The sequence below is a fragment of the Sphaerodactylus townsendi genome, linkage group LG05 (assembly GCF_021028975.2).
Source record: "Sphaerodactylus townsendi isolate TG3544 linkage group LG05, MPM_Stown_v2.3, whole genome shotgun sequence".
Taxonomy (NCBI): domain Eukaryota; kingdom Metazoa; phylum Chordata; class Lepidosauria; order Squamata; family Sphaerodactylidae; genus Sphaerodactylus; species Sphaerodactylus townsendi.
Window position 1 is genome coordinate 64,110,574 of NC_059429.1, and position 27,555 is coordinate 64,138,128.

A 27,555-nucleotide genomic window follows, 5' to 3' on the forward strand; every position below is an offset into this window, starting at 1 on the left:
AAGCTACATGATTTTGTAAATCATGCAGGCAATTTACATTAGACTGCACAATAAATTCATGGCAAATTCATGTTAATTCTGCCATTGGCAGAATATTTGTGTGATTGTTTGAACTTCCATCCCTCCATTGCTCGCTTGTCTCTCAACCCACTTATACTACACCATCCACTGGAAAATGAGTTGGCCATAGTTATTTTGATTTCAGGCTAATCTCATGGTGGAAGATATCAAAGACATCCCACCAATACCCTATGCTCTCTCAACTGGTTGACATAATCATGTGACTTGGCTCCAGCAGCAGCATCAGTGAGTGACATCACATACCAGAAGGGTTTACTTTGGGCCCTTTCTTCTCAGTTTATATTCCTTTTTATGGCAAAACCCATATATCTTTCTACTACAGTAATATCTATTACAGCTAGGATTGATTCTATTTCTCAGGCCCCACAGTTGCCATGCCATACTTTTGCACAGCACAGCTAGTCTACACAAATCTCACTTTTAATTTTCACTGTGTTAGAGCACTACCTAGGAGCATATCAGACATATGATAAGCTTTTTACTGTGCACAAATCATCACCCACAAGCACAATTTATTTTTATTTGGCACCACAGCCCACCAATCCAATCATGCCAAGTTGTTAACATGCCTCCATTTGTACACTTCTGCCTGCACACAAAGATCCACCATTTTGAGGAGCAGGGTTGGTACACTGCCTTGTTCGCCTTCGAGACTGAGATTGACAGGGTGTCCATGGTGTCCAGCAGGTCCACATACCATGTACTGGATGACCTATGACACAACAAATTGTTGTTAGAAAACAAGATGATACTACAGCTCAGGATTTAAAATAAACACAATTACTCCATTACTCATATGAGGTTGAATCACTGGTATAAAATATGATGTTGATGTCAGGTTGGAGCCAAAGTTTCTATTCTAACAATGAAGTTTTCCTCAGATGACAGGTGCCTTCCACAGTGAAACAAGCTTCTACTGGAACAAGGTTTCTTGCCACCAGTGGAAGGCTCCTGAATCTGAATGAAGACTTGACTATTCAAGGGATGGAAGTTTTGGATCTACGGAACCTGACAATGATGGGCCATTATGCATGAAACACTTACCTTGGGACTCTTATCTTCACCATGGGCTTGCAGAGAGCTCTCCTTGCATTTCTTTGTTTACATGCGAGGAGGCTCTCCTTCTTTTCCTTTGAGTTTTTCAGCAGAGAGCTCTCCAGGCCTGGTTCTCTTAACTCTGTCCATCAAGTGATTCTTACAGGAACATATCTAATTACACCCTGTAGTCAAGACTGTGGACTTAACCCTTTAAGCTGCATTTACATCAATATTACTGTTCCAAAAGTAATACATAAACACCACCACCCCACTAAAAGAGGCAAAGCAATTCCCTGGATCACAGGCTGCTAAAAAAGGGTACCATCCTACAGCAGATATTCTCTCCCCTCCCCTTATTGTGTCCCCTCTACCACAGACAGGAGCCCAATGAACTCAAATGGGGGAATAGGGAAACTCATAGCACATTAATATCACAGTGTGTGGTAGTAAAATAACTTTTTATAGCAGAAAGAGAGAAGGGGAGTGGAATGCTGATCTCAGAAATGGTCATATGATATTAGTAATGTGTACTTCTGTCCCTAGGGTATAACATGCAGAGATGGAATTGGTTGTTTTAGTGATTTGGTACAGTAAATTGCATGCTACTGTTAATCTTGTTGCTCTTTGGTGAAGATGCTTCACTTCAAAGTGTCCGTATACTAGTCAGATTTTTTTTGTTAATGTGAAGGAAGGACCAGTTTTCCCAAGGTTCCTTCTCAATTCCAATAAGTTCCAGTCCTATTCTTGGTATGTTTTCAGATCACATTTATAAAGGATCAGATGGGAATTGCTTATAAGGAATTGCTCCAGTGTCTTGCTTGACATTGCAAGCTTCAGTGATTTCCCACATCCCACAAGTGGATCTGCTGATGAAGACAGAGGTAATAGAAACAAGCATGCCATCATCCCTTCTTAATAAACAGAATGTCAGCAATAAAAACACTTCTAGCAGCATAGAATATATCCTAACTGCAAAGGTCTGTAAATATTTAAAATTTGTATTCAGATGGTGTCATTCTCTGACTTATTTCTTGCAGTCTCTGGCATGAATTACAATACAGGCATATCTGCTGTTACTAAAACCTTCTTTGCTTAACCTGGCTTATCATAATCACTTGAGCTGTTAATTTTATTGCTGTAGAAGGCCCTTAGGCTGCCCAGCATGTACATGATCGAAAACGTCGGAGGGAGCTGTTGATTGATTGGGTGGATTTGGAAAGGTACTACTTTATTTAAGTCAGAAACTTTTCTTCAGCGATGTCACCTTACCTGCCCGCCTTGTATTTTCACATGCTGCACCCGATGAGCCCTGCCGACACTGACAAATACAGGAGGACTCAATCAGCATTGGTTCACCATTGTTTTGGCAAGGACCACAGCGGCAGGGATTAAATTGATTTAAGTATTCATTTACAGCTCTTTTCAGATTTTGCCTTTTGGTTTCAATATGAGCAAGACTGGTCCTATGCAGTATTTCATATATAGGTTGTATCTGTAAATAATAGAGAAAGATTTAATTTTGGTACTTTTATTTACATATCAAAATTGGGTGTTCATAAAATTGTAAAAGATGGGTAGAATGGAGCTGCAATTCCTCAATAGTGACTTGAAAACCACTGTGGTTGGATACCTAGGCAACAGTAGACTGTGTGTGGCCTAAAAGCCACTAGTGAACAACCATGGCAATGAACCTCCAACCACCTTGTAAACAGTTCTCCCTCTCCAAATGACTGATCTAAAGAAAGTCAACTGGCAGTAGCAGCACTATTTAGAATGGACTGTGAAGAAAATCTTGGGAGGCAGAATATGGCTCATGGGTCTTACATTGCTCATTTTTTTATAATGTTCAAGGGGGAAAGTGTAGCACAGGTTGAATTCAAAATAAAAATTATGCTATATTGTAAAATATGGAGCAAACAGTTTTGGAACCACTGGCATAAAGTACCATGTTCATTCAATGCATCAGATTTGCATCCCTAGACCCCAATGACCTGGACAATTATTGCCCAGTAGCTAACATTCCATTCTTGGGCAAATTGTTCAAGTGAGTGGTGGCTAATCGGTCCACAGTGATCCATGCTCTGCTCATATCCAGATTAAATTACTATAATGCACCCTATAAGGGGTTGCCTTTGAAAATGGTCCAAAAGCTTCAGTGGGTCCAAAATGTGTTGACCAGGCTGAGGTTGGCTACAAGGATTGTATCACTATGTGCTGAAAGATCAGCACTGGTTGCCCATCTGTTTCTGGGTACAGTTTGAAGTGCTGGATCAAGTAGCACTGCCAAGCCCCTGTGAGGGTGAGAAATCCCTTGCTCCCAGATCTTGCTGCTTACCGCTGCTGGAAACGGTGGCAAAAGAAAAACTGAACAAAAATAAGACCTCATTCTTACTATGGAGTTTCTAGAGCTACCCAGAAATTAGAAAGGCCATTCTTATAAACTACTGTTTTGATTCTCTGCAAAGGGCCTAATTGTCTAGGTTTCTTTTTTCTTGAAGTTCTAGTTAAGTCTCCCACCCAAATAATGCATGCTGAATGGCAAAACTGGTTACAAGAGATCTCTGCATTACTACTACATTGTTGTGAATGTTTAAATGACACTCTGCTGCTCCAGAGACTAGAACAAGGAGTAATGGGTTCAAGGTACAAGAAAAGAGATTTCATCTAAACATTAGTTCTCTAAGAAGGCACGACCCTCTTTCCTTTCCACTAGCATGGAATTGGTGCAGCTGCATAAATACAGCCACTCATCTGTACAGTTTTTCTACAGATAGGTTAGAAAGATCCTTCAAGAATTTGGAAAATCAGAAGTCATCTTCTCTTTCAAGTTGGCCATATCCTATCAGATTCACACACTCAATACTGCTTTGGAGGCTTGTCAGATTCAAGACATTTGTGCATAAAACCACACATGCACACACAGACACACACACAGAAAGAGAAATGCTTCCCATGTACCAATATGAAAAAGTGGATGAAGAAGTGAGCTACACATTGAAACTGCCAGTAACATGTTCATTGAATAAACAAGACAGAGGATCCTCTGAAGATGCCAGCCACAGATGCAGGTGAAATGTCAGGAGAGAATGCTGCTAGAACACGGCCATACAGCCCGGAAACCACACAGCACCCAAGTGATTCCGGCCGTGAAAGCCTTCGACAATACAAGACAGATGTTCTCTTGGTTCCTTGTTTTTTAACTTACTCTACAGAGTCACCTGGAGTTTTGAGGGTGCCCTTGACCCCACAATAAGGATTAAGGAAGATGACAATGCAAAAAAAAATGGTGTTTTTGTGACCAGTCCTTTGTAATCTTGACAGAAAGAGAAGCCAATACAGTATAATGTAGTGATTGAAGTGTTGGACTTGGATCTGGAAGGCCCAGGTTTGAATCTCCACTCTGCCATGGAAGCTTGTTGGGTGACCTTGGGCCTGTCACACTCTGCATAGCCCAACTCACAGGGTAGTTTTGATGGTAGGAAGGAGGAGAAGTAAATGATGTAAGTTGCTTTGAATCCCCATTGGGGAAAAGGAGTGTACAAATGAAAGAAATAAAACATACATAAATAAATGATAGCCAGTACTAATATTGTAGCCTATTTATTTCAAGTAATATATGTTTAGGATAAGTAATCTCCTGCCATAAAGAACAAATTCATTTAGTCAGTCCATCTGAACATCTGGCAACATTGCTTTTTGCAGCCTGTTCACAAATCCATATCTTTAAAAATGCATGTCCAACAGCTGTTCAGGTTTACAGCTTCATATTTTGCATCATCATACATATGATGTTTCCAAATCTTATGACAGGGGGTTTTTTTGGAGGGTGGGGGTGGGGAGCAACTGTTGGCTAGCATTGAGCATCACTTCCAAGTGAGTAATAAGTTCTGAGCAACCAGCCTGGAGAGAAGCTTGTCAACTGTCCATCCAGCACAGGAGTAGAGCGGCCATGTGTGGCTTCAGCACCATGGCCTGGATGGTTGGTGGGAATGTCTTTTCTGTTAGGCTCTCCCATCACTGGCTCACTGGTTGTGCCAGCATGTCTGGAAATCCAATACGGAAGAAGCCAAGGGGGTGGAGTCAGAGAAGACATGAGAAAAGCAAGGTGGTGGAGATGAACAAGCTTGACTCAAGAGCTGGGGTGTGGCTGGTTAAGAATGGAACCAACCCACCTCTCTCCCACACCCTTCTCTGAACAGGTCTGCTACCTTTATGTATGCATGTATGTATGCATGCATGCATGTATTTATTTCTTTATTTATGTGATTTGTACACCACTTTCCCCTTCCAAGCTTCCTTGGGAATCTTATCTGTCATGTTTCCCTGCACAAGATAGGCTGGATCACCATCAGTGTGGTTAAAGAGCTTCTCCGAGCAGCCAAGCACCTGCTCCCTATGCCATGTGGCTGAGGGGCTTGCCTGTTTGGCCAGGCACCTCTTCCTAACACCACATGGTATAACTGAGACATTTTTAGGATGGTGTCTCCCAAAATGGGGCCCAGAGCAGTTGCCCCAGATGCCTCATGCATAAGACCACTCCTGACAAAGAGGACTACATGGATAGATGTGTAGAGTTGAAAAGAAGTTGTATCTCATTTCAGGGATTATATCAGTTTGACGTGTTCTTGAAGAAATTACTCATAGATGTTTTACTTACTCGTTGTCTCCAGATTCCAGGGAACAATGCCCCCTTGAGGGAACTGTGCACCTAATGTGATATTGTGGGAAATCATTGTTGACCAGAAACATTATTGGGCATTCTGAAAGGGTGCATGGAATTCACATCCAAGACTAGACCTTGCATCTTCTAAGTCAACTTTGCAATGTGCCACAAGGAGAAAGAGTGGGTTTGCTGCACAAAGGGGCCTACACTTGCTTCAGAACAAAGGTGGAGGGGAAACCATTGCTACCAATTTAATTTGGGAAAATATTTGTTCTCCACTCCACATATGGCCATCCGTCAGACCATTAATATGCATTGCTACCCTACAGTCTTCTCCTGGCTGATAATAAAGAGGGGGCTGTGAGACCAAGGCAGAGACAGTCAAGAGAGGCAGATAACACTGTGCATACAGCTGTCAGACTGCATGTCATATTGTATAGGGCAGTCTGTTTGCCGAGGTTTTGCTTTCTGGAATTCACTAAGGCAAAAGATTGCCATGTGTGGGCTCCTACAGCTCCTTGGGAAATGTTGCTTTGAAATAATATTAGCACAAGACTCTTTGGCAAACCACAATGAGTCCCAGATAAGAGGACACTGAAGTGGACAAAAGTAATTATTGGGTGCTTGAATCCACTCCAAACTGAATGCATGGATAAAGCAGTCAGCAAGAGCCATTGAAAGGTTCCAGAGTACCAACAGGCAAACAGGAGAGAGCTGCATTCAGAATTAATGGGACATTTATGCACAGAATACCCAGGATGTACTGAGTGTTAGTTTTCTCATTAGTTGGTTTTTCTATTTCTATTTAAAAACACCCACAATCTGTCATTTTCCCTCAGGATAATTTCTGCTTCCAAACTACATTTCATATCTTCTGCTGCAGAAATCAGAAGCGAATATGTTTGTTAGCTAGAAAAGGAAATGAAGTGGCATCACTGCCAATCAATAAATTTACTTGGAAGACTGGTTGTAGTGGATTTTCTGGGCCTAACTTGGAAGAATTTCATTTCTTTGCCAGATGTAGTACCATGCATGAGATCTCCCAGAAGTTTTCCTTTTTACCCAGAATTTTAAAGGACAGCACTGAGATCATTCTCTGCTAAAGCAATTACAGCAGTGGCCAATTCTCTTCATGGTATCATGATCAGACATGGTATTTTATGGTAGTGGTATGGTATGAAAGAGAATTACCCTCTGCTCCTTCCTGACCCCTGCATTTTTCTTTCCCACCAAATGGGGAACTTTCTCAGTAAGAAATGAACAGGTTTGGGCTGATATAATTTAGCCTCATTAACTGGTCTCTTGGTGCTGCAACCTAGAAGTAGGAAAAGGGGACTGTGGAATTATGATCCATGAAAACTGTAGGATTCTGAATCAAAAGGACAAGACAACTACTATGCCTTTAGAGTACAGATCAGCAACTGATATCAAATTCAGAAAGCTAGATGAAACCCAAATCATTACCCCCAAGTGTGTGCCTATTTAAATGGTTATTTAAACAATGTTTTGGTGGGATCATGATACAATAAACTTAACTATCAATACTGAGTTGCACTCCACTTCTTATCTTTGTTGTCTCCGAAGGTATTGATAGATACTTCATTCTCCCATTGTGAAATAGGGATAAGATCAGCAAATCAGTGGCCCATTAAATTTAATCCTGTTCTAAGATGGGACTCACAATAAAATATAAAATGATCTGGTCTAGTACACTTTCAATCCTTTAGAGATGTGGAGCCTCTACATCTGAAAGAAAAGGCTTACCTCAAAATCAATAATAGTGGGATTAAGTTTTAATGACCTCCCCCAGTAACGGTATGCATTGGCATTCCAGCTTTCCAAGAGCCTGCCGACTGATTTAGTATCTCCACCACGAACCCGGGGAATAATATCCTCTATGACTGACTTCGTTTTGGAAGCATCTGGAAAGTTGGACAATAGACTATATTAACATTTGCTTCTATATATAATTAGTAGTACTGTCAAAATTGGTTCATCAAGGTGACTCAGTAGAGGACATTTGCCAGCAAGTAGCAGTTACAAGAATATGGTCTTTGAAACTAACAGAAGAAAGACAGCAAAGATCGTTTTACTATTATCTAAGTGTGCTGAAGTCCACTTATGGGTATTAATATTAATAGCAAAACACACCTAGTATTTTCACTGCTAGATGTTAAAGGGCATTACCACCACCACCACCACCACCACCAAGGGGATACACAAGAAGAATTTGTAATTAAATATATAAAGAGTGAGTTACTGCACCATACAAGCTAAGCAACTGATCTGTGAACCAGATTGAAATCATGTATTTGTCATGGATGGAGTAAGAGGATCTAAGCAAGTCACTGAGTTGGCATCCTGTCTAAAAAATTCTATGAAAGAAAAGACTTATGAGCATGAAAGCATGACTTTCCCACTTTCCCTTTCCTGCTGTAGCCTGAATGCTAGTCTTGGAATATGGGGGTAGGAAGGGAGGAGAGTTATGAGGCTGCTGTAGGAGGAGGTAATAAGTGAAAATCTCCTCTTACCCTTTGTATGTCCAACCCACCAACTCTGCCTTTGTCTGCCATTTGAAAAATGGGATTAATATTGATCATACAGTACAGTTTTGAGACTGAAAAAGGCTCCAGTTCAAATGTGAACGCCCCCAGCAGCTAGGAGTGTGTATATGCAGCTGTCAAACAATCAGCACTGGCTACTATACCAATCTGATATTTGGTGTGGAGGGGCACACATCCAGTTAACCTTCCCAACTGACTGACACCAAATTATACAGCCTTAGCAATGACTGTTGCTACGCATAGTTCCTACAGCATCTCTTTTTTAAAAAAGATTTCAGGGTTTTTTGGGCAAATCTTGGGCTCTTCTCAGGTTTATAGGAAAATTCATGGATTTAAGTTTCCAAGATGGGGGCACACAGAGGCCCCTTCCGCACATGCAAAATAATGCGTTTTCAAACCACTTTCACAATTGTTCGCAAGTGGATTTTGCTATCCTGCACAGCTTCAAAGGGCACTGAAAGCAGCTTGAAAGTGCATTATTCTGCATGTGTGGAATGAGCCTGAGTATTAGATATATTGAGGGGGGAGGGAAAACCCTCATCCATTTCAAATATGAAAGGGGGGAAGAATGTTTTGTAATGTACTTTTTTTTACCTTGTGCTCGCTCTCCACTCTTTGAGCAATCGTCATAGCTCGCCTTGGCCCCAACTGTTAAGAGTGCCTCTTCTATTGTTAGTGAAACTCCTACTGATACACCCATACAGAAGTTTACCATACTGCTTGTAACCTCTGGGGTAGGGGTGGAGAAAAAAAAACAGGAATGTCAACAGTTATTTTAAAACCATAAGTACAGTGGATCTTCACATTATTAAGTGTATGCATAGAAAGAAAAAACAGAAAATGTGCAGGTGTGTTTTGGTTGTTCTTCATTAGTCACTGTCTGGGATAGATCAATGACTGCTGCCTGGAAAGCTGTCACCAGTGAAGCAGTAAGTTTAATTGGAATTTCAGAAAACAATATAAATTTTATTCTGCCATTATTACGACGTAAAGCCAGAACAGTTTTTCTTAAAACCTACAAAATGCAAGAATAGAAACATATGAACAAAACAGCAACAAATGCCTCTCTTTTGTGATGTTTCTCTCCAAATATATGGGTCAACAATTGTTTAAATACATGTGTGTTACTGCAAGCAAAAGCTTTCATTCATTTTCTATTTGAGTCTGCATCAAATTTTTATTGATTTTTTTCAGGCAGTGCAGAAGGGAGACCTTTGGAACGTGGTTTGTCTCCAATGATTTTAATTGGGGGGGGGGGGATTAAAAAAGCACACGGGTTTGTTTCTTAGGATTTTCTGCTGGGTATGCCGCCTTTCATTGCCTGCCAATACAAATGGCTTGATGAGTTGGTTATGTGTGTTTTGACTGCTGCATCACCCTAGAATTGGATGTATAGTTAGAACTGGATGTGCCTACAATTATGCAGATAAATGTTACAAAACTACTACTACTAACAGGTTTTTTTGCTTTAATACCAACATGGGCATTGGGTAGGATCCTGCAAAAAAATTGCAAGCATTCTAAAAAGACCATGCTGGTAGCTCATATGTCACAATACTGTATCATAACATGCATTTCTGCTTGTACAAATTGCGCAAGTAATTACAAGGATCAAGATGGACATCTAACACTATTGCTTATGCAAGCAAAACTGCACTGTGTTTACATTTCCATTCATGCATTGCTACATCCAACCAAGGATATAGAATAGAAAATGTCTTTGAAGTTGTCTTCTGGAAGTCACTGTTTGGTGGAATCAATACAGAACTGCTTTGCTCCATGCCTGAAGATTCTGGCATGAGATGATCTTAGGAATTACTGCACCTGATAAGAATTATTTTTGCTAAAAATATGTTGACATCACTGTCCACCATATGAAAGGCTTTTAGAGGTCAAGTGCTACCACATGCAAAAACTATTTCTCAGTTTCCAAGAGAAAGATATATTGGAGTCTGGTCTTATCAATGCCATCTTTTAGCAGACACATCAATTGAAAGGAGATTTGCCTATTTTCTTCAGTCCTAAAAAGATAATTTCAGGATTTGGATCTAACAGTTTTTTGCAACTTTGACACAACTGTTGTATACAGTTGTTTCGAAATAATGGATTCAGTAGCTCTGAAGTACACATGGAGTTTGGAGGAAGCACACAAAGTTCAATGCCGGGCCTGGCTAGGCTACCGGTAAGTGAGGGAGGGGGAGAAAGGTTTTCTTTCTTTCTTTCTTTCTTTCTTTCTTTCTTTCTTTCTTTCTTTCTTTCTTTCTTTCTTTCTTTCTTTCTTTCTTTCTTTCTTTCATAGTTAGCTGGCTAGCTAACACTGGGCTCAATCTGGCAGGGCTCAGAGTTCAACTCTGCACCACTGCCTCTAAACTCTACTTGAATCTCGGATGAAGCAGACCACTTGAGCTCAGCTCTGTACTCCCTGCTGTCTCCCAACCTACATGGAGTTTGGAGACGGATGTATTTTTCAGGTTTAGGTTTAATAACCCAATTAAAAAAACAGTTTGTAGTACCTCCAGGTCTAGTAAACCTGTACCCCCCCCCAAAAAAAATATATGTACCCCTTTGTTTTTTTCATTATTACTCCTTCCTCTTCTCTGGATGTGGCTCCTTTGTATTTGGATTCCAAGCTTTGGACTCTTTATCTTCTGCTAACAAAACTTGTAAAAGTAGTTCAGCTTGTTCAGTTGTTGTTATTATTTTTCTGCCTTTTGTGAAAAAAAAAATCTAAAACAAGGAGAATTTTCTAACATACTGTATTTTCTTCTCTTGAAGCACTTGCTTCAGATTCCCAAATTCTTTCCTTTTTTTATTACTCTAAGAGATAAATCTTGCACTACCTGTATTTCCCCTGTATTGTGAGCAGCTTTTTTCTATGTTGTATTAAGACTGTATCTTTCAATTTTTAATGGGTAAATCTAATTAATATATAATGATGTAGCTTATTCTGGGTTCAACCTGAACTTCTTCCACACCATGGAGACTCTTCATGTTGCTTTGATCACAGCTGTGAACACAGAGGTTGGTTTCAGAGCTTCCACATGTGGAAGTTTTCTGCACACTTCCTTCTGTCTTGTTTTCCTCTTTTTCTTCTTCATACATGTTCCACATCAACATTATATTGGCTCTCAAGGATGTGGTGATCACAGTTACTGTAGTAATTCATTGCCTCTTTTGAGGGTTCTTTTCTTCATGATGTGCTGTGGTGCTATAGCGGTTCCTTCAAGACAAAAATTGCCTGCACCTTTAATCTTACATCTCCACAACAAAAGGACTAGATCTTTAACCTTTGTTAAGACTGGGAACTCAAAGGTGAAACAGAAATCGATAATTGATGATAGATCTTTTAGAGCACAATTTCAATTGCTGATTTTTTTAAAGCCCACAAAAGGTTCTGCAGTGTCATGCCAAGGAAATGTTTTTAGAAAAATGGCACATAAGAGGGGCTAATGTTGGGGAAATATTGTTGACGGAACACAACTTTTGCAGTAGAGATGTGTGCAGCATTCCTTTCATATGATGTGCCGATGCAGTTGATCTGTGTTCTTTTTTTAAAAAAATATCAGAATAAAGCAAGTTTGATGAGGCAGGGGAAGCTTGGAATGAGAATGATTAGAGCACAATCTTATGTAGATGCTCAAAAAAGAAAACGCTCCAGTTTTGAGGCCAAGATGGAGAAAAACCTCCATGTGAACATAAATTTGGTCTTCCTAACTTAATAAAATGAACTCTCCAACTGCTGAATTTGCTACTTTCTATCTGTATTGATATATCTATAATATTTAGTTCTTTCATCTTAATTATTCCACAACTGTTAACAACATAACTGGTTGAAACGTCTTTACTGTAAGCAACAGGAATAATTACATTTTCTTGTTGTCTGACTGCCGTAAAATTAAATTTGAACAATGCTCAGATTAATTGATATAGTATTGCTACTGTTGGCTAATTATGTTCAGCCAGAATCCATCAGTACAATTTGTTACTGGTTGCCACAAGGGATAGTTCTGGGCATGATCAATGAAATGTGGTGGAGGCCGCAAAAAGATGCTTTATACAATATTGGCAATTTAAGGAAGGGACAAACAAGATTGTTTATCATACCTTGTCATTTCAGAAGACTATTCATTAGATTCAATATCCTTTTAATTTTGAAATAAATCACAATATGAAAAAGTCTTTTGTATGTTATTATAAACTGTAAATAAATTGCACTATTTTTCAGTGAACTCATAAAGCAATGATGATGTCCTTTGAAAGAACAAGTAAAATATCTCTGATGCCTTTGTCAAGGACTATGATCAGTGATCTCATTATTCATTTAACTTGGTCTTTTACTGTAAAGAGTGCCAAATTTCATCCTGCTTTGTGGCAATGTATTTGCAGGGTTCAGAAGAATCATCAGTGTGCTGAAAAGGCTATATGTAGTACTCCAATTTACATGAACATACAATGGCCTTTTCTATTGGTCACAATATTTAGCACTTTAGTAATCTCATCTTTCATGTGAAAAAAATCTAGTCCCTTACCTGTGAAAATGTGTGAGCAATGCCTGGTTAAATCTCAGAAGAAAGAATGGACTGGAGGGAAGGCAGTGGCGGAGTGGCAAGGGGATGGGGGGTGCGTTGCGCACCAGGCGCATGCCTGGGGGGCGGAAAATCACCTCGGCCCCTCCTCCTTTTCCTTGCGACCCTCTGCCCCCCACATGCAGCCCCCTTATGCAGCTCCCCACCCCTTCCCACAAAAGCGGCCTATTTACAGTTCAGGCTCAAAAACAGCCTGAGGAACTACAGTTCCCAGGAGACCTTGGTGCTCACAAGGTCTCTTGGGAAGTACAGTTCCTCAGGCAGTTTTTAGCCTGAACTGTGAAGAGGCTGCTTTTTTCAGCCTGAAAAAGTACTAGAAAAATAAAAGGAACTAAAGTAAGTGTGGGAAGGAGGGTGCCATGGGGGGCTATGGGGTGTGTGTGGAAAAAACACACTGTGTACTGGGCGCAGTTTGGCCCAGCTATGCCTCTGGAGGAAGGGGATGCTGAATAGGTTTCTGGTGGGCATCAGCAAAGCATTTCTTCTTACTTGAACACACATGATGCTCCCTTCTACTGAGTCAGACTATTAGTCTATAAAAGGCAGTATCATCTACTCTGACTAGCAACAGCTCTCCAGGGTCACACATAAAGGTCTTTATTTTGTTTTTGTCTGTACTTTTTACTGAAGATACTGTAGATGGATAGAGTCCTTCTTTATGCAAAGCTGATATTCTACCATTGCCTAATCCTTGGATATTTGCCTGACCTCATAACCAGCAAAGGAAAATTGACAAAATAGATGCCTACCAAGAGAGAGAATGAGCAACTGTCTCTTGTGTATATATATCTCAGTAAATGTGGTGCAAATGTGATGCCATCTACAGATAGTACAAGCTTTTTAAAAAATTCAGATTTTTAATTTTAAAAATTCACAGCATACACAATGCTATACTATCAAATTACCTACTACAACTGGCAGGGAAGGGAACTGTTGTTGAGGGACATCTTTCCAGCTGGGCACCATCATAATTGTGTTTAGCCTCCTTCCTATCTTAAGGTGTAAGGTTGGGTGTGGGTGTGACCCCTCATACTTTATGCCTGTGTCTTCCAGTGAGGTAGCTATACAACACCAACCCAAGAATTGAATATATCTGTTGTTCTCTTTGTTTATTGGCTTATCTATATTATGTGAGGACCTTTTCTATTGTCATGAGCTGCTTTGGGACCCTCCAAGGAGAAAAACTGGATAAAGTATTAAAATAAAGGTGTTTTTTTTTAAAAAAGAATCAGGTCAAACCACAGTGAGCATCATGAAGGGAGCATGAGGCATGTAGGTACAATAACAGAATTGTCAAGAGTCTTCTGTTGCTCCATAACCATAAAGGTAGACTATAAAGTTGAACTGGAGACTAGTAGAAGAAACCTGGCGCCTGATTCTTTGAAGCATCACAGTGACTTGCAGGTGAAGAAGGCTACTGGCTTGACATCTGCCAAATAGAAACACCATAATTTTCAGAGGATGGTACTGCAACTCCCCACTAAGCAGGGATCAGATGACATGGCATCCAGTAGGGTTCCATAAAACATATGCCCCTGATTTGGCTCCTCAGTCTGAGCAACTTTTTACTCAGGCACAGAATAAGCCATTTTCACTCGTCTGATGGTTTGCCCACTTTCCTTCAGACACCAGCCCTAGCATGCATTCAGCCGTGGCTTCTCTCATACTGTATCCAATATTATTCAGATTGTGGAGAAACTTTCTTGGGAAGAAAGGCTAAAAGATTGGGACCTTCAGTTTACAAAAAAAAGATCGGGATGCGGGGAAGTTCATGAAAGCATGTCTTGGGCAGACAAAATGGATGGAAAGAACCTTTTCTATCTTCTCATAATACTAGAACTTGGGATACCCAATGATGTTGATAGGCAATAGATTCAGCATGGAAAAAGGAAGTACTTCACTATTCAGTGAGTAATGATCCTTTAAAAGATGGCTTTAGATGACTTTAAAAGGGGATTAGACAGATTTAGGGAGGATAGGTCTATCAGTGGCTACTAGCCATGGTAAATAAAGGGAACATCTATTTACAGTGCCAACAAACTTCTGGACAGGAGCTAATATTTGGGGATGGTCTTGATCAATATGCCCCACAGGGTAACTGGTTGACTACTGTATGAGAAAGGATGCTTCCCCAGACGGACCACTAGTTTGATCCGGAAATGCTGTTCTGATGTTCTTTGGTCATCGATCCATCCCTCTTATCAGTGGTGAGGCAAAATTGGGTGCCTGATTGCTCCAGCATCTGTGATGGAGGGACTAGGGAAAGGACAGAACAGTAGAAGCAAGAAATCTTTTTTCCTTCATAAACATTGTGGTTTAAGAGTGTGCTTGATGTACAGGGCATATAAGTATATGCTGTCCAAATACCAATCACAAGTTTTTTAATCAACAGGAAAGTTGAGTAGAGGGAAAATAGCCTTCTGACTCTTTATGCGGCAATCAGGCCCTGCTTGTAATGTCAAGCCCCCAAGAGTACATTTTCTTTAGCATTTTATCTGGCCAACATGCTGGAAATAAGATCTATATATCTCCAGCATTTTAAAAAGAAGGAAAACAAATCCATAATTCTAAGGGAAAACATTTGATTTTTGACATTAGCACTGCTGACGCAAAGGGTTGACATTCATTGAACTGCAAACTTCATTCTCCTTACTCAGCTCAGTCCATAACCACAGTACTAGCATGATAAATGTGGTCCCTTTTTATGGTATGCTCTGTAGATGAAAATTATACAAGTATGCCTCATAAAATTGAAAATTATTACTCTTCTGGGAAACATTTTTGAGTCTTTTAGAACTTTAACTTTCCTTCTCCTTATAGTAGGGCCACCTTGTAATAAATCACAGCATCTCTCAAGTACAGTAAGCAAAACATATGGAAGAATGGTTCTGTCTTGATTTTGCCAGTTCATTCTTCCTTGTCACTTGGTAATCTGCTTCTTGAAGCTTTTCGTGGCACAATCCCTCTATATTTGTCAGCCCAGAAAACACTGTTCCGGGAGGAAAGAAAACTATATGAATGACCTGATCCTATGAGCTTCAGTTCTAAGGAAAGGGGGGGTGGGGGTTAGGCCCAGTTGCAAAATACATTTGCACCACAAGCAATGTTGTGAAGCAATGTTACACCAGGTCAGAAGGATAGCCAGGATATTGTACCAGTTCAGCAACTTAAGACCATTACTGTGTCTTGAAGTACTACTGCTAGGAGAATGTCATGATAGGCACAAGCCAATCTGTTTATACATAAAGCAAATTAGGGGTTTTTTTTGCCCCTTTAAAACAAAACTGAAACACATAGGCCCTTTCCTCACAACACAAATAAAACATTTTGCGTTTGGAAAGTAAAACATTTCCTGTAGGATGTCCACACATTTTTTCACAAAACATTTGGAAAACATTTTATTTTTCCATTGTGTAACATTTATTTTTTTAAAAACTCCAAACTGTTGATGAATTCTAGTGAGCTCAAAATATTGGACAATGCTTTGTGTCATTTTTTTTAGTTCCAATAAATGGCACTGCATGGATTTTGTTTTTGCTTTTGAATGCATTCTCAGCAAATTTAAAAAAGCAAACTATACACACTTCACAGCTTACACCAGCAACCGTCCTGTAGAATAATGTAGGCTGCATGTCTGTTTTGTGGAGTCTTCCTAAGCTTAGAATTATCTGGCTGAGCCAGAAGTCTGAACCTGATATTTCAAATGTTACTATTTCAGGTGGAGAACACCAGAATGGAATTACAAAACCAGAACTTTTGAAAGAGAATGTGAATTACTAATGTCTATTGGTATCACAGAAGGCATATGGGTTCTTGCATTAATAACACAATGGATAGCTTTGCACAAGTGAAAAATCTGGTTAGTGTACTGGAGAGTCAAGCTATTATAGTACTAAATTTCCCATTCATGACGAGAAGGCTTTATGCTCCAACTCTCCGGTTGTGTATGCAAACAACTGTAGATGACACTTTATATAAACATGATTCACAAACAAAACCCTGCCACCCTTCGAGCCTTCATTTGCTGAAAGATTAAACTAACAGAACTCTCTCATTCTGCAGTTTGAAAGACTTCTAGTGTGAAATGGCAAAAGTGATGCCAGATATAAAGTACCATTGTTTACATATTCTGAGTGAACAAGAACCTGTCTAGATTTGTTGGTGGGGTGCCATCATGCGTGCTTTGCATCAGCATGGGTATTATTAATTTACCCTTCAGGAAACTTGTATATTAACTACAGGAAACCTCAGAATTAAAATGTGCCTCAGAATTAAAACTTGTGGAACACAAAAAGTAGTGTGTGGTTTAATGATCTTGAGTTCTTGGATCATGACAACAGTTTATATCCCCCTGTGTGTCAAAGAGATTTATATATATATAGATAAATAAAATTTATATATGACTTGCTGAATAGGTGAAACACACTAGGGAACCTGTGAGTAATGTGGAGGGGGGGACACCTCATCTCCAAAAATCTCTCTCTCAGGGATTTTTCAAGGTAAGCAGACCTTTCTGGCAGCATTTAATAGCTCATCTTTTCTGGATAGACCTCCCAATCTCCTGGTGGAGCTTGGAGTTTTCCCAAAATTATGACTTCTCTCCGGTTTACAGAGTTCAATTCCCCTAGAGAAAATGACAGCTTTGGAGAATAGACTTTATGGCATCACATCCCTGCTGAGCTTTGTCTCCTCTCCAAAATTCCATCCACCCCATACATTTCCAGGAATTTCCAACATGAAGTTGGAAGCCATACTTCTATAGCATTTTCTGTCCTGGTTTCTGAAGGGATTTTTCTTTTGGTAATTTAAGTTTCTGGATACTTTGCAAGCTCTCTAGGTAGAGCCTTCTGTCTTGTCTGTGAGTGGCTTACTCCGGTGGCTTATATCATTCCTACAGGGACTTAACATTTTATTATTAGCTACAGTGATAGATAAATCATGCTAACCTTTTTTCCTCATTTCATCTTTGTTGATAACAAGGATGTATTCAAAGATGCCTCCCATTGTTCCAGATGTTATGAAGTGGGTGCCGTAGTCATTTATAAACTTAGCATACAATCCATAGTTATATTGATCTGGAAGCTCCATCAGAAACTGAAGCATGTCTTCATCCAGGAATATATCATCTCTTCTCATCTTGAAACGGGCTGTTTGTACTTTGGTAAGTGCTCGTATAAATCCTACATTCTGTAGACAAAGCACAGCAAAAAGTCTCTTTTTGAACATTTTAGGAAAGTACCCTCCATGCAAAGCTACATAGCTGGCTATGATGCCAGTTCATTTCAATGAGACTTGCAATATACTGGCTTTTTTGCCATCAAGTCACAACTGACTGATGGCAACCCCATCAACTTTCAAGGCAAGAAACTAATAGAGGTGGTTTGCCATTGCCTGCCTCCACGTCACAACACTGGTATTCTTTGGTGGTTTCCCTTCCAAATACTGACCAGGGCCAACCCTGCTTAGCTTCTGAGATCTGATGAAATTGGGCTAGCATGGATTATTCAGGTCAAGGCAGAACTAAGGTAGATAACGTTTTTTGAACTAGATAAAGATAGATACCAAATCTGATTAACAGGTCCCCTCTCGCCACCAGTGGGGGTTGGGGGGTAGGGCTGCCAGACCCAGGTTGGGAAATTCCTGGAAATTTGGGGATGGATCTGTTACCCAAGTTATAGGAAGTTTCTTTCTTTTAGAGTGGGGAATTAGCAGGAACAGATTCTTTGACTTAGCTAAAGGCTGGGCAAGACCAGACCTTGATTGCCTAGGTCCATGGTGGCGAACCTTTGGCACTCCAGATGTTATGGACTACAATTCCCATCAGCCCCTGCCAGCATGGCCAATTGGCCATGCTGGCAGGGGCTGATGAAGTGCCAACCAGTCCTGTACTAACATCTGGGAATACCAAGGATTACGCCTACTAACCTTAGGTAGCCAGCCTGAGAAGTCAGCTTTTGCAGGAAACTCGCAGGATAGTGAATAAAGTTTTACCATTTTTATTGAGGGTTAATGGGGGTACACAGCAGAACATGCGCACAGTCCTAGGATATAGACAGTTTTGAGGGGCTAGGTCTGGAATAGACGAGGAATATATGGGGAGGGACAATAAAAGTTATAGTCACTTGATCTTGGAGCAGAATGGTCCAATGAACAGAACTGAGTGACCCGTGCTTAGCTGTGGATGAACAGTGCCATGGAACAGTATCACAGGCAGAGAGATGTCCAGAGATACTGAACATTGTCTATTAAGAGTGTGGGCTTCTTATGGGGAAAAACAGACCCTCAGGGTTACGCAGAGTGATCTTTAATCTCCCTAGACAAAGAGATTTCTGTCCCTTCCTGGGAAGGGCAAGAGACAGACATCAACCCTAATGGTTGGGTTGCTGGACTAATGGGTTGAGACATCAGCCTGAGGTTCCAGATTCAAAAGTGTCTGCAACGGAGAAGTGAGCTGATGAAATTACAGCTGTGAAACAATGAAAATGCAGAATAAAGTAGTCATTAAAGGTGTTCATCAGAGGAAGAAACACTGGGCAGGTAAGCACATTAGCCCATTCATTGTCTTCACCAGGGTGTATAGTTCAGGGCTGGAGATGGGATCTCTCTCCAAAGCAAGGTCTTTTGTGTTGACTTAATCCTGTTCGGAAGGGTGTGAGAGAGCATTATGCAATTTGGTTTGGAGGGAGACAAGTCCAGGCATAGATCTTTTTCCTTGTAGGTACGTTGAGCCAATGCCCAAAATAGGCTTCCCCATTTTGGCACTGCACTGCTAGGTACCCCAAGGGTTGGCTGATTTGTGTTCAGATGCCACTGTATTAGAAACAGGATCTCTTTGTTCCACCATAGGTCGGCCTAGTAACAGATCCTAGGGAGGACAGGGACCTCAGTAAAATGCCATAGAGTCCACTCTCCAAAGTATCCCTTGTCTTCAGGGAAATGATGTCTGGAATCCAGAGTATAGTCTGGATATGAGCTGTAATTTCGGGGGATACCCAGGTTTCAGCTAGAGGCTGGCATCCCTACTCAAATCCTTTCAACATTTCCTCCACCCCCAAATGCCCTCCTGTGTCCACATGTAGAAGACAGTAGGAAGATCAGGGCTAGAGGGAAAAGAACACTGAAGGATGGAGATCAGAGTAGATCACGAAGAATGCCAGGCTTCCTCTATGTGAAAGTTTTAAAAGAATGTGGCTTCTCTATTGCATTAAACAAAATCAAAGAAAGTGGATTAAACTGGATTGGGGGAGCATACTTCATGTGCCAGGCCTCCACTGAGTCCAATTCCTCATTCCAGGATATTTTCAGCAACCTTGTTTTCCTCCAAAATTATAAGGAAAGGAATGAGAAAGAGAATATGTTGTAAAGGGAAACAAAGAGGAAAATCATTTTCCTTCCTTCTCCTCCCTCCATCGTGTGCAAATTATTCACACATCTCTGCTTGTAATCATTTACCATGCCATCTTTCCCTTTAAAAACAAGTCATCTCTTTTTACCCCTCTGGATTGCCAAGATTTTTTAAAACTACCAATAAAAGCTTCTTGTAGGATGGCATTATCCTTGGTACTAATTTGAGCAGGATATATTTGGAAATGGAATATATTCCCCAAAGACAACTGTTGCTGACAAACAGTGCTTTGTATTCTCCCTCCCTGTTCACTCCTGAAAGCACTTGGTCATTTATATACTTAATGTCACCATGAAACAGGATGGGGTGGGATGGCATGTGTTGTTCTACTTTGCAATTCAATGTCATGCCCATTATAATGTTTCTGTTTGTTTCAGTGCAATAAGGAAAACAGACTTGCTAATGATCACACATGTGCAATTACATGAACAAATTAAAATATGATTATTATTGTTTCAAAGGAAGTGGAGAAATAAACCAACATTAGTTACTCAGCAATTGGACAAGTCAGCAATACAGGAATAAAAGGCAGTAGCCAGGATTGTTTTTTACCTTTCCTGCATATTGGGTTAAATTTTTCAGGGTTCCTATATCCAGTGATGCACTAAAACCTAGGTCCACTGAGACAGGCACAGGAGGTAGGCTTATGCCAACTGTAAAACCGAAGTTTCTGGAGAAATCTGTTTTCAGGGCATTCAGTAAGTCTGTAGAATCATCGTAGTACTCAGAAGAAAAGCCAGAATCAGCATGTGCCTGAAATGCAAGAACACACATTCGTTCTATTACTGCGGGTATCATTTTGATTTTACTGCATTGTCTTTTGTCTTTGTCATTCATTTTCTTCATTGTTTATGGTATATCTTGCCCTAGCCTGTTTGTTGTTGGCATTGTTTTTATAGTTTGTAATCTTAGTCCTATTGCATTATTCATTGGATGACTTTTGATGTCTGTTAGTATTTATATATATATATTGTATTTATAAAGTATTTATAAAGATATTGCAGTTCACCCTGTCTCAGTGAGAAAGGCTGGATCAAAATAAAGTAAATAAAATCTTTTACAGAGAAGCTTAATTTGGCCTGATAACACCTTTCTCAGAAGGCTCAACAAAATCTAAACCTGTGCACTTCCCAGAAACACTGCAAGAGCATTTTGAAAACAGACTAGAGTCTACAGGCAGGAGCTGTTCAGTTGTAGGTTAATTTATAGATATCATATACTTTCATTTTTTGTTAAGTATTTGATGTACTTGCATGTGGTGTTAGCCACATCTATATTAGGGGCAACCAAGCAGTTTAGGATTTTCAAAATTCAATTAAATGTCATGCAATTAAATCAGTTGAATGGATACTGCATTATTTCCATAGAGGTGAGCTTTTATAAGGAGATATCCCTTTTTCCCTCTGTGAGCTTAAGAGTCAATTGTGTCTGGATAAAATGCACCCAAACTAAGGATCAGGCACATCCCAGCAAGCTATTGTGGACATGGATCCTTTGTGTCCTTCTCAGCTGGGGGAAAGGATAGGGTGTTGGGATCCCTTTTGAAAAGGTACTGAAAGATATCCAAGCCCAGCTAACAGCCCTGCAGCGCTCTCCATTCACTGGAGTTTTCAGATTACACTGAATCAAGGTTGCATACGTGGCTAGAGTCCAGCAGTGTAGCATACTTAGCATAATTGTTCACTGTGGCCTGCAAATACTTACTAGAAACTGATAAAAGTGAACATTGTATGGCTTTCGGAAATATTTCTCATCATCCCCGTAGTACAAGCGTTCACATGCAGCATCGTATTTGAGCTCTTTCCATTCTCCATTATAGACCGATTCACACTGGCCCCCATAGTAGGTAGGATCATAAACCAGCAGCACTCTTTTTTGTGTAAGTATATTGTACCTTTAACAAAGACCAACAAAGGAAAGAATATAAGTACCAATCGACTACCAAAAAAAATCAGCTTCTCAACTCTACTTGAATGTTTCACAGGCAGATCCCTGAGGTGAAAAGGAAGCTGATACTTTAACGGCGTGTCATATCCTCAAACATGTGGCAGGGCATACCCTTGATTTGATTCTCTGTACTAAGGCAGAGTTATATGGTCAATTCTCAAGAGTTCTCTTAGAACTATTTTTGTTGAGTTGGGAACTAGCTGACAGAGATTTGAAGCAATGTGGAATCAATAGTTTTATTAGTGAGAGAGTAGGAGCCTTTGCTATGCTGTTATTGTACACTATTTCTTTCTGTGTATTTTCATTGCTGGTATTTCCAACTCATTTGTTGTTTACATCTTTTTGAGCTATGGACACTCCTTTCATGTGCAACAGGAAACGAATGTGAAGTCAAAATTGCATTCATTTTAGCAAGAACATTTAGCATGATGAAATCTAAAATGGTGCAGGTTCAATTTGTGCAATGAACAACCACATCTGGGTGAGGGGAAGGGCTTGAGGGAGTGGTATGGCCTTGTGCTGTGTCTTCCCTGGGATACTTTCCCTGGCAGAGGAGGCAGACACACTGGCGACCATCCATCACTCAACCCTGCCTCCACAAAACTAAGAAGTCCAGGTCACAATGGGGCTGCAATTGGATGGTAACCGGGGAGGGCGGGTGGGCGATGTTCCTGGGAGCTTAATTGATGTTAGTCAACTTGCACCTGGGCTTTAGGACTGGAAGCATGGCACCCTATCCCTTGAACTTATGCCACCCTTTGGGTGACATATGTCCTGTAAGCCCTATGGAGGGCTTTCTGGCAACAGGATTTTTCTTTGCATTTTTTGCTCCTTACACCACCAGAAAGCCCTCTTAAAGGCAGCAGGGTAGCGCTGCAGTGGTGCCATGACCCACTGTCAAGGGCTTTGGATGGGGCTGCTTAATACATAATCAAAATGGATATGTCTGGTTCATCACAAAAGTTCAATTGTCTGCCTACCTTTTCCTCTATTTCTACATGTTCATTTTTTGTGTGTCTGAACAAGAATAAGACTATTTGAATATGTCACTTGGATTTAAATTTCCCATTTTAAAGCTTGTAACTGACTATTTTCCACCTAAACATTAGGAAGAACTTCGACAGTGGAATTCACTGCCTCGGAGAGTTGTGGAGGTTCCTTCTTTGGAGGTTTTTAAACAGAGGCAGAATGAACATATGTCGGCTTATGTTCTTATGTTCTTATGATTGTGTTTCCTGCATGGCAGAGGGTTGGGCTTGATGGTCTCTTCCAACTCTAAGATTCTATGATTCTGTGTATTATATGTAGATATATACATAGATATAGATATATCTATAGTTTGACATTTTGTGTTCCCACAACATAAGTGTTACCTGCAGTAAAGAATCTTGTTTCCTTCCTGCTGCATGGAGCTCTTGTCAGTTTCACAATTGTGTCCACCATTTTGTGTGCTGCTGTGGAGATTCTCTGTGACTCTTTTTTATAATATCCTCAGGACATTATAGTTATGCTGTGTGAAATCCAACCTTGTCAAGACATACACAGTATTTTTTCTTCTTCCTGCATTATGCTTCCCTTCCTTAATTGACCCCCTATTTTTTTTTCTATTCAGAGTTTTCCTAGGGAGTGGGTGGGCAACTGTAGGAGCTCTTGGATGAGACAGATTATCTGAATCTACTTCACTTAAGTTTTAGACTTTGATTTGGAATTAAACTGTCTTTGTAACCCTCTTCACCAGATTATCTTCACCAGAAACAGACTCAGGGAATGCTAGAGAGGGTTCTGTATTGGCCTCTACATTGTTTAACAGGTATGTAAAACTGCAGTAATAGATTGTCCAGAAATTTGGCATGAATTGTCATAATCTATTTCTTTTTTCACTAGAATCAGGTAAAAAGGTGAATCATTTGAATTGACACTGGAGGCACTAAGGAAAGCCAATAAACTGAAGCTCAATCCATGCAAGATTATAGTTAGGAAGTGAGGAATCAGTCTATTTTGAATGGGTTTACACTTTCCCTAAAACAGCAAGTTCACTGTTTGAGAATGCTTGATCTGCATTTTCAGGAGGAGGCTCAGATCATCTTTGCTGTGTTTAATACATTCAATAAGCTTCAGATGGTGTGCCAGTTGTGGCATTTGCTGAAGATGCAGGATCTGACCATGGTTATTTATGCCCTAATTATATCTAAGTTATATTACTACATGGGTCTAATTCTGAAGATTGATTAGAACCTTTGATTGGTGCAGAATATGGCAAGATGTTTGCTGACTGGTAAAAGTTATAGAGAACATTTTTTATCCAGTTCTAAAAGATCTTCATTGACTGCTGATTTGTTTCTGAGTCCTGTACAGAATGCTGGCTCTAATCTTCAAAGCACTGTATAACCTAGGACCATGGTTTTAGAAGACCACCTATTCACATATGAATCTGGCCATCAGCTGAGGTCATTCTTATTCTATTTTCTGAATTAAGATGGATGGCATCAGCCTTATGTGCTGCAGCGCCATATTCACAAAATGCTTTCCCCACACCTATTTGCATGATGCAGAGCCTGCCTTCAGATCCTGTAGCATTTCCCCTAGGCTTTTTTGTTTATTTGACATTCTGTCATTTTTCCCCTTCTATCTGCCTCTGTGTTATATTAGCACAAATGAGAGTGCCCTTGAAAATTCTCTGCTATTACCTGCTTTTACCTGTTTGTTTTCTGCTGATTACCTCTAAAGCTATTTATTGGTGGTTTTAAAACTATTTCTTGATTATATGACATTGCTGATGGTGCCATTGCTGTTATAGTTGCTACTGTTCTGAGGTATAAGTCGACTTTTATTGTTATTTTATGTCACATTTTACATGCTTTAATTATTGCAATATTGTAAGCTACCTCAGGGATGAATTTGGTAGACAATACAATATATAAATATTTTAATAAATAACAGCCATAGATACTCAACCCCTTTCTATATCTCTGAGTGTTGCCTTCTTCTTGGCTCGACTCCATACATTATGTTGTGAAAATGGAGGGAAGGGAGTTGGATGTGCTTCTAAGGCAAATTCCCGCCAACTTGGTTCAAAGCTTCTGAAAAATATATTTTACGCTGAACAATAACATAAGTCAGTAGAGGAAGATGAATGGTGTCCCTGGTTGAAACAAAGCGCAAAGATCCACAGTGAAGTAAAGAATTGCAATTTACCCCTGAGCTGCTTTACTGATCCCTGGGATTGGGTACAGATTGTCATCGCAGAACGTTTCAGCATCCTCACAATCAGCCTCATCAGACCCATCTCTGCAGTCTGGCTCTCCATTGCATACAAGGTGGCGTTTAAGGCAACGGCCTGCAGTACAGATATAGATTTTTTGTTGGTTATCCATTTCTAAAGTCCATGTTTCATCGAACTACCTAGAGCTACACTTAATGGTCACTTACACAAATCCATAAAGATAATTTGGGACAGATCTTGCATGTCCTTGCTTAGTATGGCTCTGGCCCCGGCCTGGTGGATCACTCTCCCTCCAACTGTCCGGGCCCTGCGGGATCTCGGCGATTTCTGCAGGGCCTGTAAGACTGAGTTGTTCCACCGGGCCTTTGGAGAGACCAGTCGCTGAATTGTGCCCCCTCTGTTCTCCTGTGGGGGTCTCTTTACATCTTTGGGACCCACCGTGCCCCCCTCTTCCCTCGTTAGGAGGATTTTTAAGTAAGGGTTTTGCGGGACGCCAATTTCATGTAGCAATTGCTGTTTTAAATTAAATTAATATTTTAGAGTTTATGGGGCTGAGTTCTTAATGTTAGGTATTTATTGGTTGTTATTTACTTGCCCTTCTTGTTATTGCATTTTATGTTGATGTTGTACACTGCCCAGAGCCCTCCGGGGATGGGGCGGTATACCAAATTGAATTAATCATCATCATCATCATCATCATCATCATCATCATCATCATCATCATCATCATCATCATCATCATCATCATCATCATCATCATAATACAAGCACTTTGTTTTTCTTTTCTGTTAAGCTGAGCTCAGAATTAGCTCTGCGTTTGATGTTTAGGATCCTTTTTGCTCTGCAGAGGAGCAACACAATGCCTATTTTGAAAGAGTTATATGCCATATTTGTTTTTTTTTTAAATGAAACACCTCCTTAAACAAAGGCCCTGAAAAGCATTTAGACCTAGGGACTGCATGTCGTAACAACTTTGAAACTGCAACTGTATTTCAGTCCCTGTCAGGTCTGGTGACCCAGAGCCAAGGGGATGGTTAAGTTGGTGGTGAGGCTTTTTGGTCTGTACCAAAGTCATATGTTGCTCAGAATGTAGGCCATATTTGGCAACTTTATAGGGCCAGCCTACTGGTTTTTTGCATGGATAGCTGTGTGGATGAATGTTGCAATGCCATTTTCTGGCCACAAGGCTTACAGTTTCCTCTGCCATCAAGGTAGGACTTGGGATTTGTTGCCAGAATCCTCGGTTTGAAATTCCTAATGCCTTATAACATACTGAGGGGGTAAAAAGTACTTTGCTTGAGTAATAATTCACAGAACTTGTATGCATTCTGAAATGCTCCTTCTTAACCAGTAATGTGGCAAGACTGGTAAAGCTTTAAACAGAGCTATCACAAAATGGAATTATAATTAAGGCCCCACACTCTGCCATCAAGGTGGTAAGGAGGGGTTATTTTCCAGATCTTACAATTAAACTTTGCAGGTTGGGTTTTTTAAAAAAATCCACCACTCACTTCCCAATTGCTCAAGAATGAGCCACCCAATTTAAGGTGACTAATATATTTTATGTATTCAAAACTTCACTATTGATCATTTATATCCCACTATCTGTAGTTATCCATGAAAGTGAAACACACTTCATTATATCCTAGTAGCTTGGCATTTATTAGATGCTGGATAGACAATCACTGAGACCAATGTATAACTAGAACAAACAACATTACCATCTATTCAAGAATGAATTGCTAAACATACATAGATAATAGGGTTGTTTAACTGGCCATTTGTAAAAAAAAACAAACCTCTTTTTAATGTTTGTCAATTGCTGTAATTATAAGAGGTGGCTAGCCTTATACAAAACCCCTCTAATTTTTCTTCATTCTAGACTCTAAAGAAAAGGAACATGGAGTCCTTCTTTTGCTCTGAAACATTCTTTCAGATCAAGCTGTAGCTATACTGAAGACATAAAAACTACTGATTTCTTCCTGGCCAGAATAGACGCTAGACCAGGGGTAGGGAACCTGCGGCTCTCCAGATGTTCAGGAACTACA

General features: G+C 40.2%; 1 protein-coding gene across 1 annotated transcript in view; it reads right to left on the reverse strand.

Annotated features, from left to right (window-relative positions):
• Positions 1 to 587: 587 nt before the first annotated feature.
• C8A (complement C8 alpha chain) overlaps positions 588 to 27,555 on the reverse strand; it is a 49,597-nt gene continuing 22,629 nt past the window's right edge. The window contains exons 4-11 of the mRNA XM_048498040.1: positions 25,480 to 25,621; positions 22,042 to 22,231; positions 20,890 to 21,090; positions 17,879 to 18,119; positions 8,941 to 9,075; positions 7,547 to 7,704; positions 2,389 to 2,611; positions 588 to 793 (exon numbers count right to left, since the gene is read on the reverse strand). Of these exons, the coding sequence (XP_048353997.1) occupies positions 642 to 793; positions 2,389 to 2,611; positions 7,547 to 7,704; positions 8,941 to 9,075; positions 17,879 to 18,119; positions 20,890 to 21,090; positions 22,042 to 22,231; positions 25,480 to 25,621 (1,442 nt within the window). The 3' untranslated portion in view covers positions 588 to 641. The remainder of the gene's footprint in view (positions 794 to 2,388; positions 2,612 to 7,546; positions 7,705 to 8,940; positions 9,076 to 17,878; positions 18,120 to 20,889; positions 21,091 to 22,041; positions 22,232 to 25,479; positions 25,622 to 27,555) is intronic.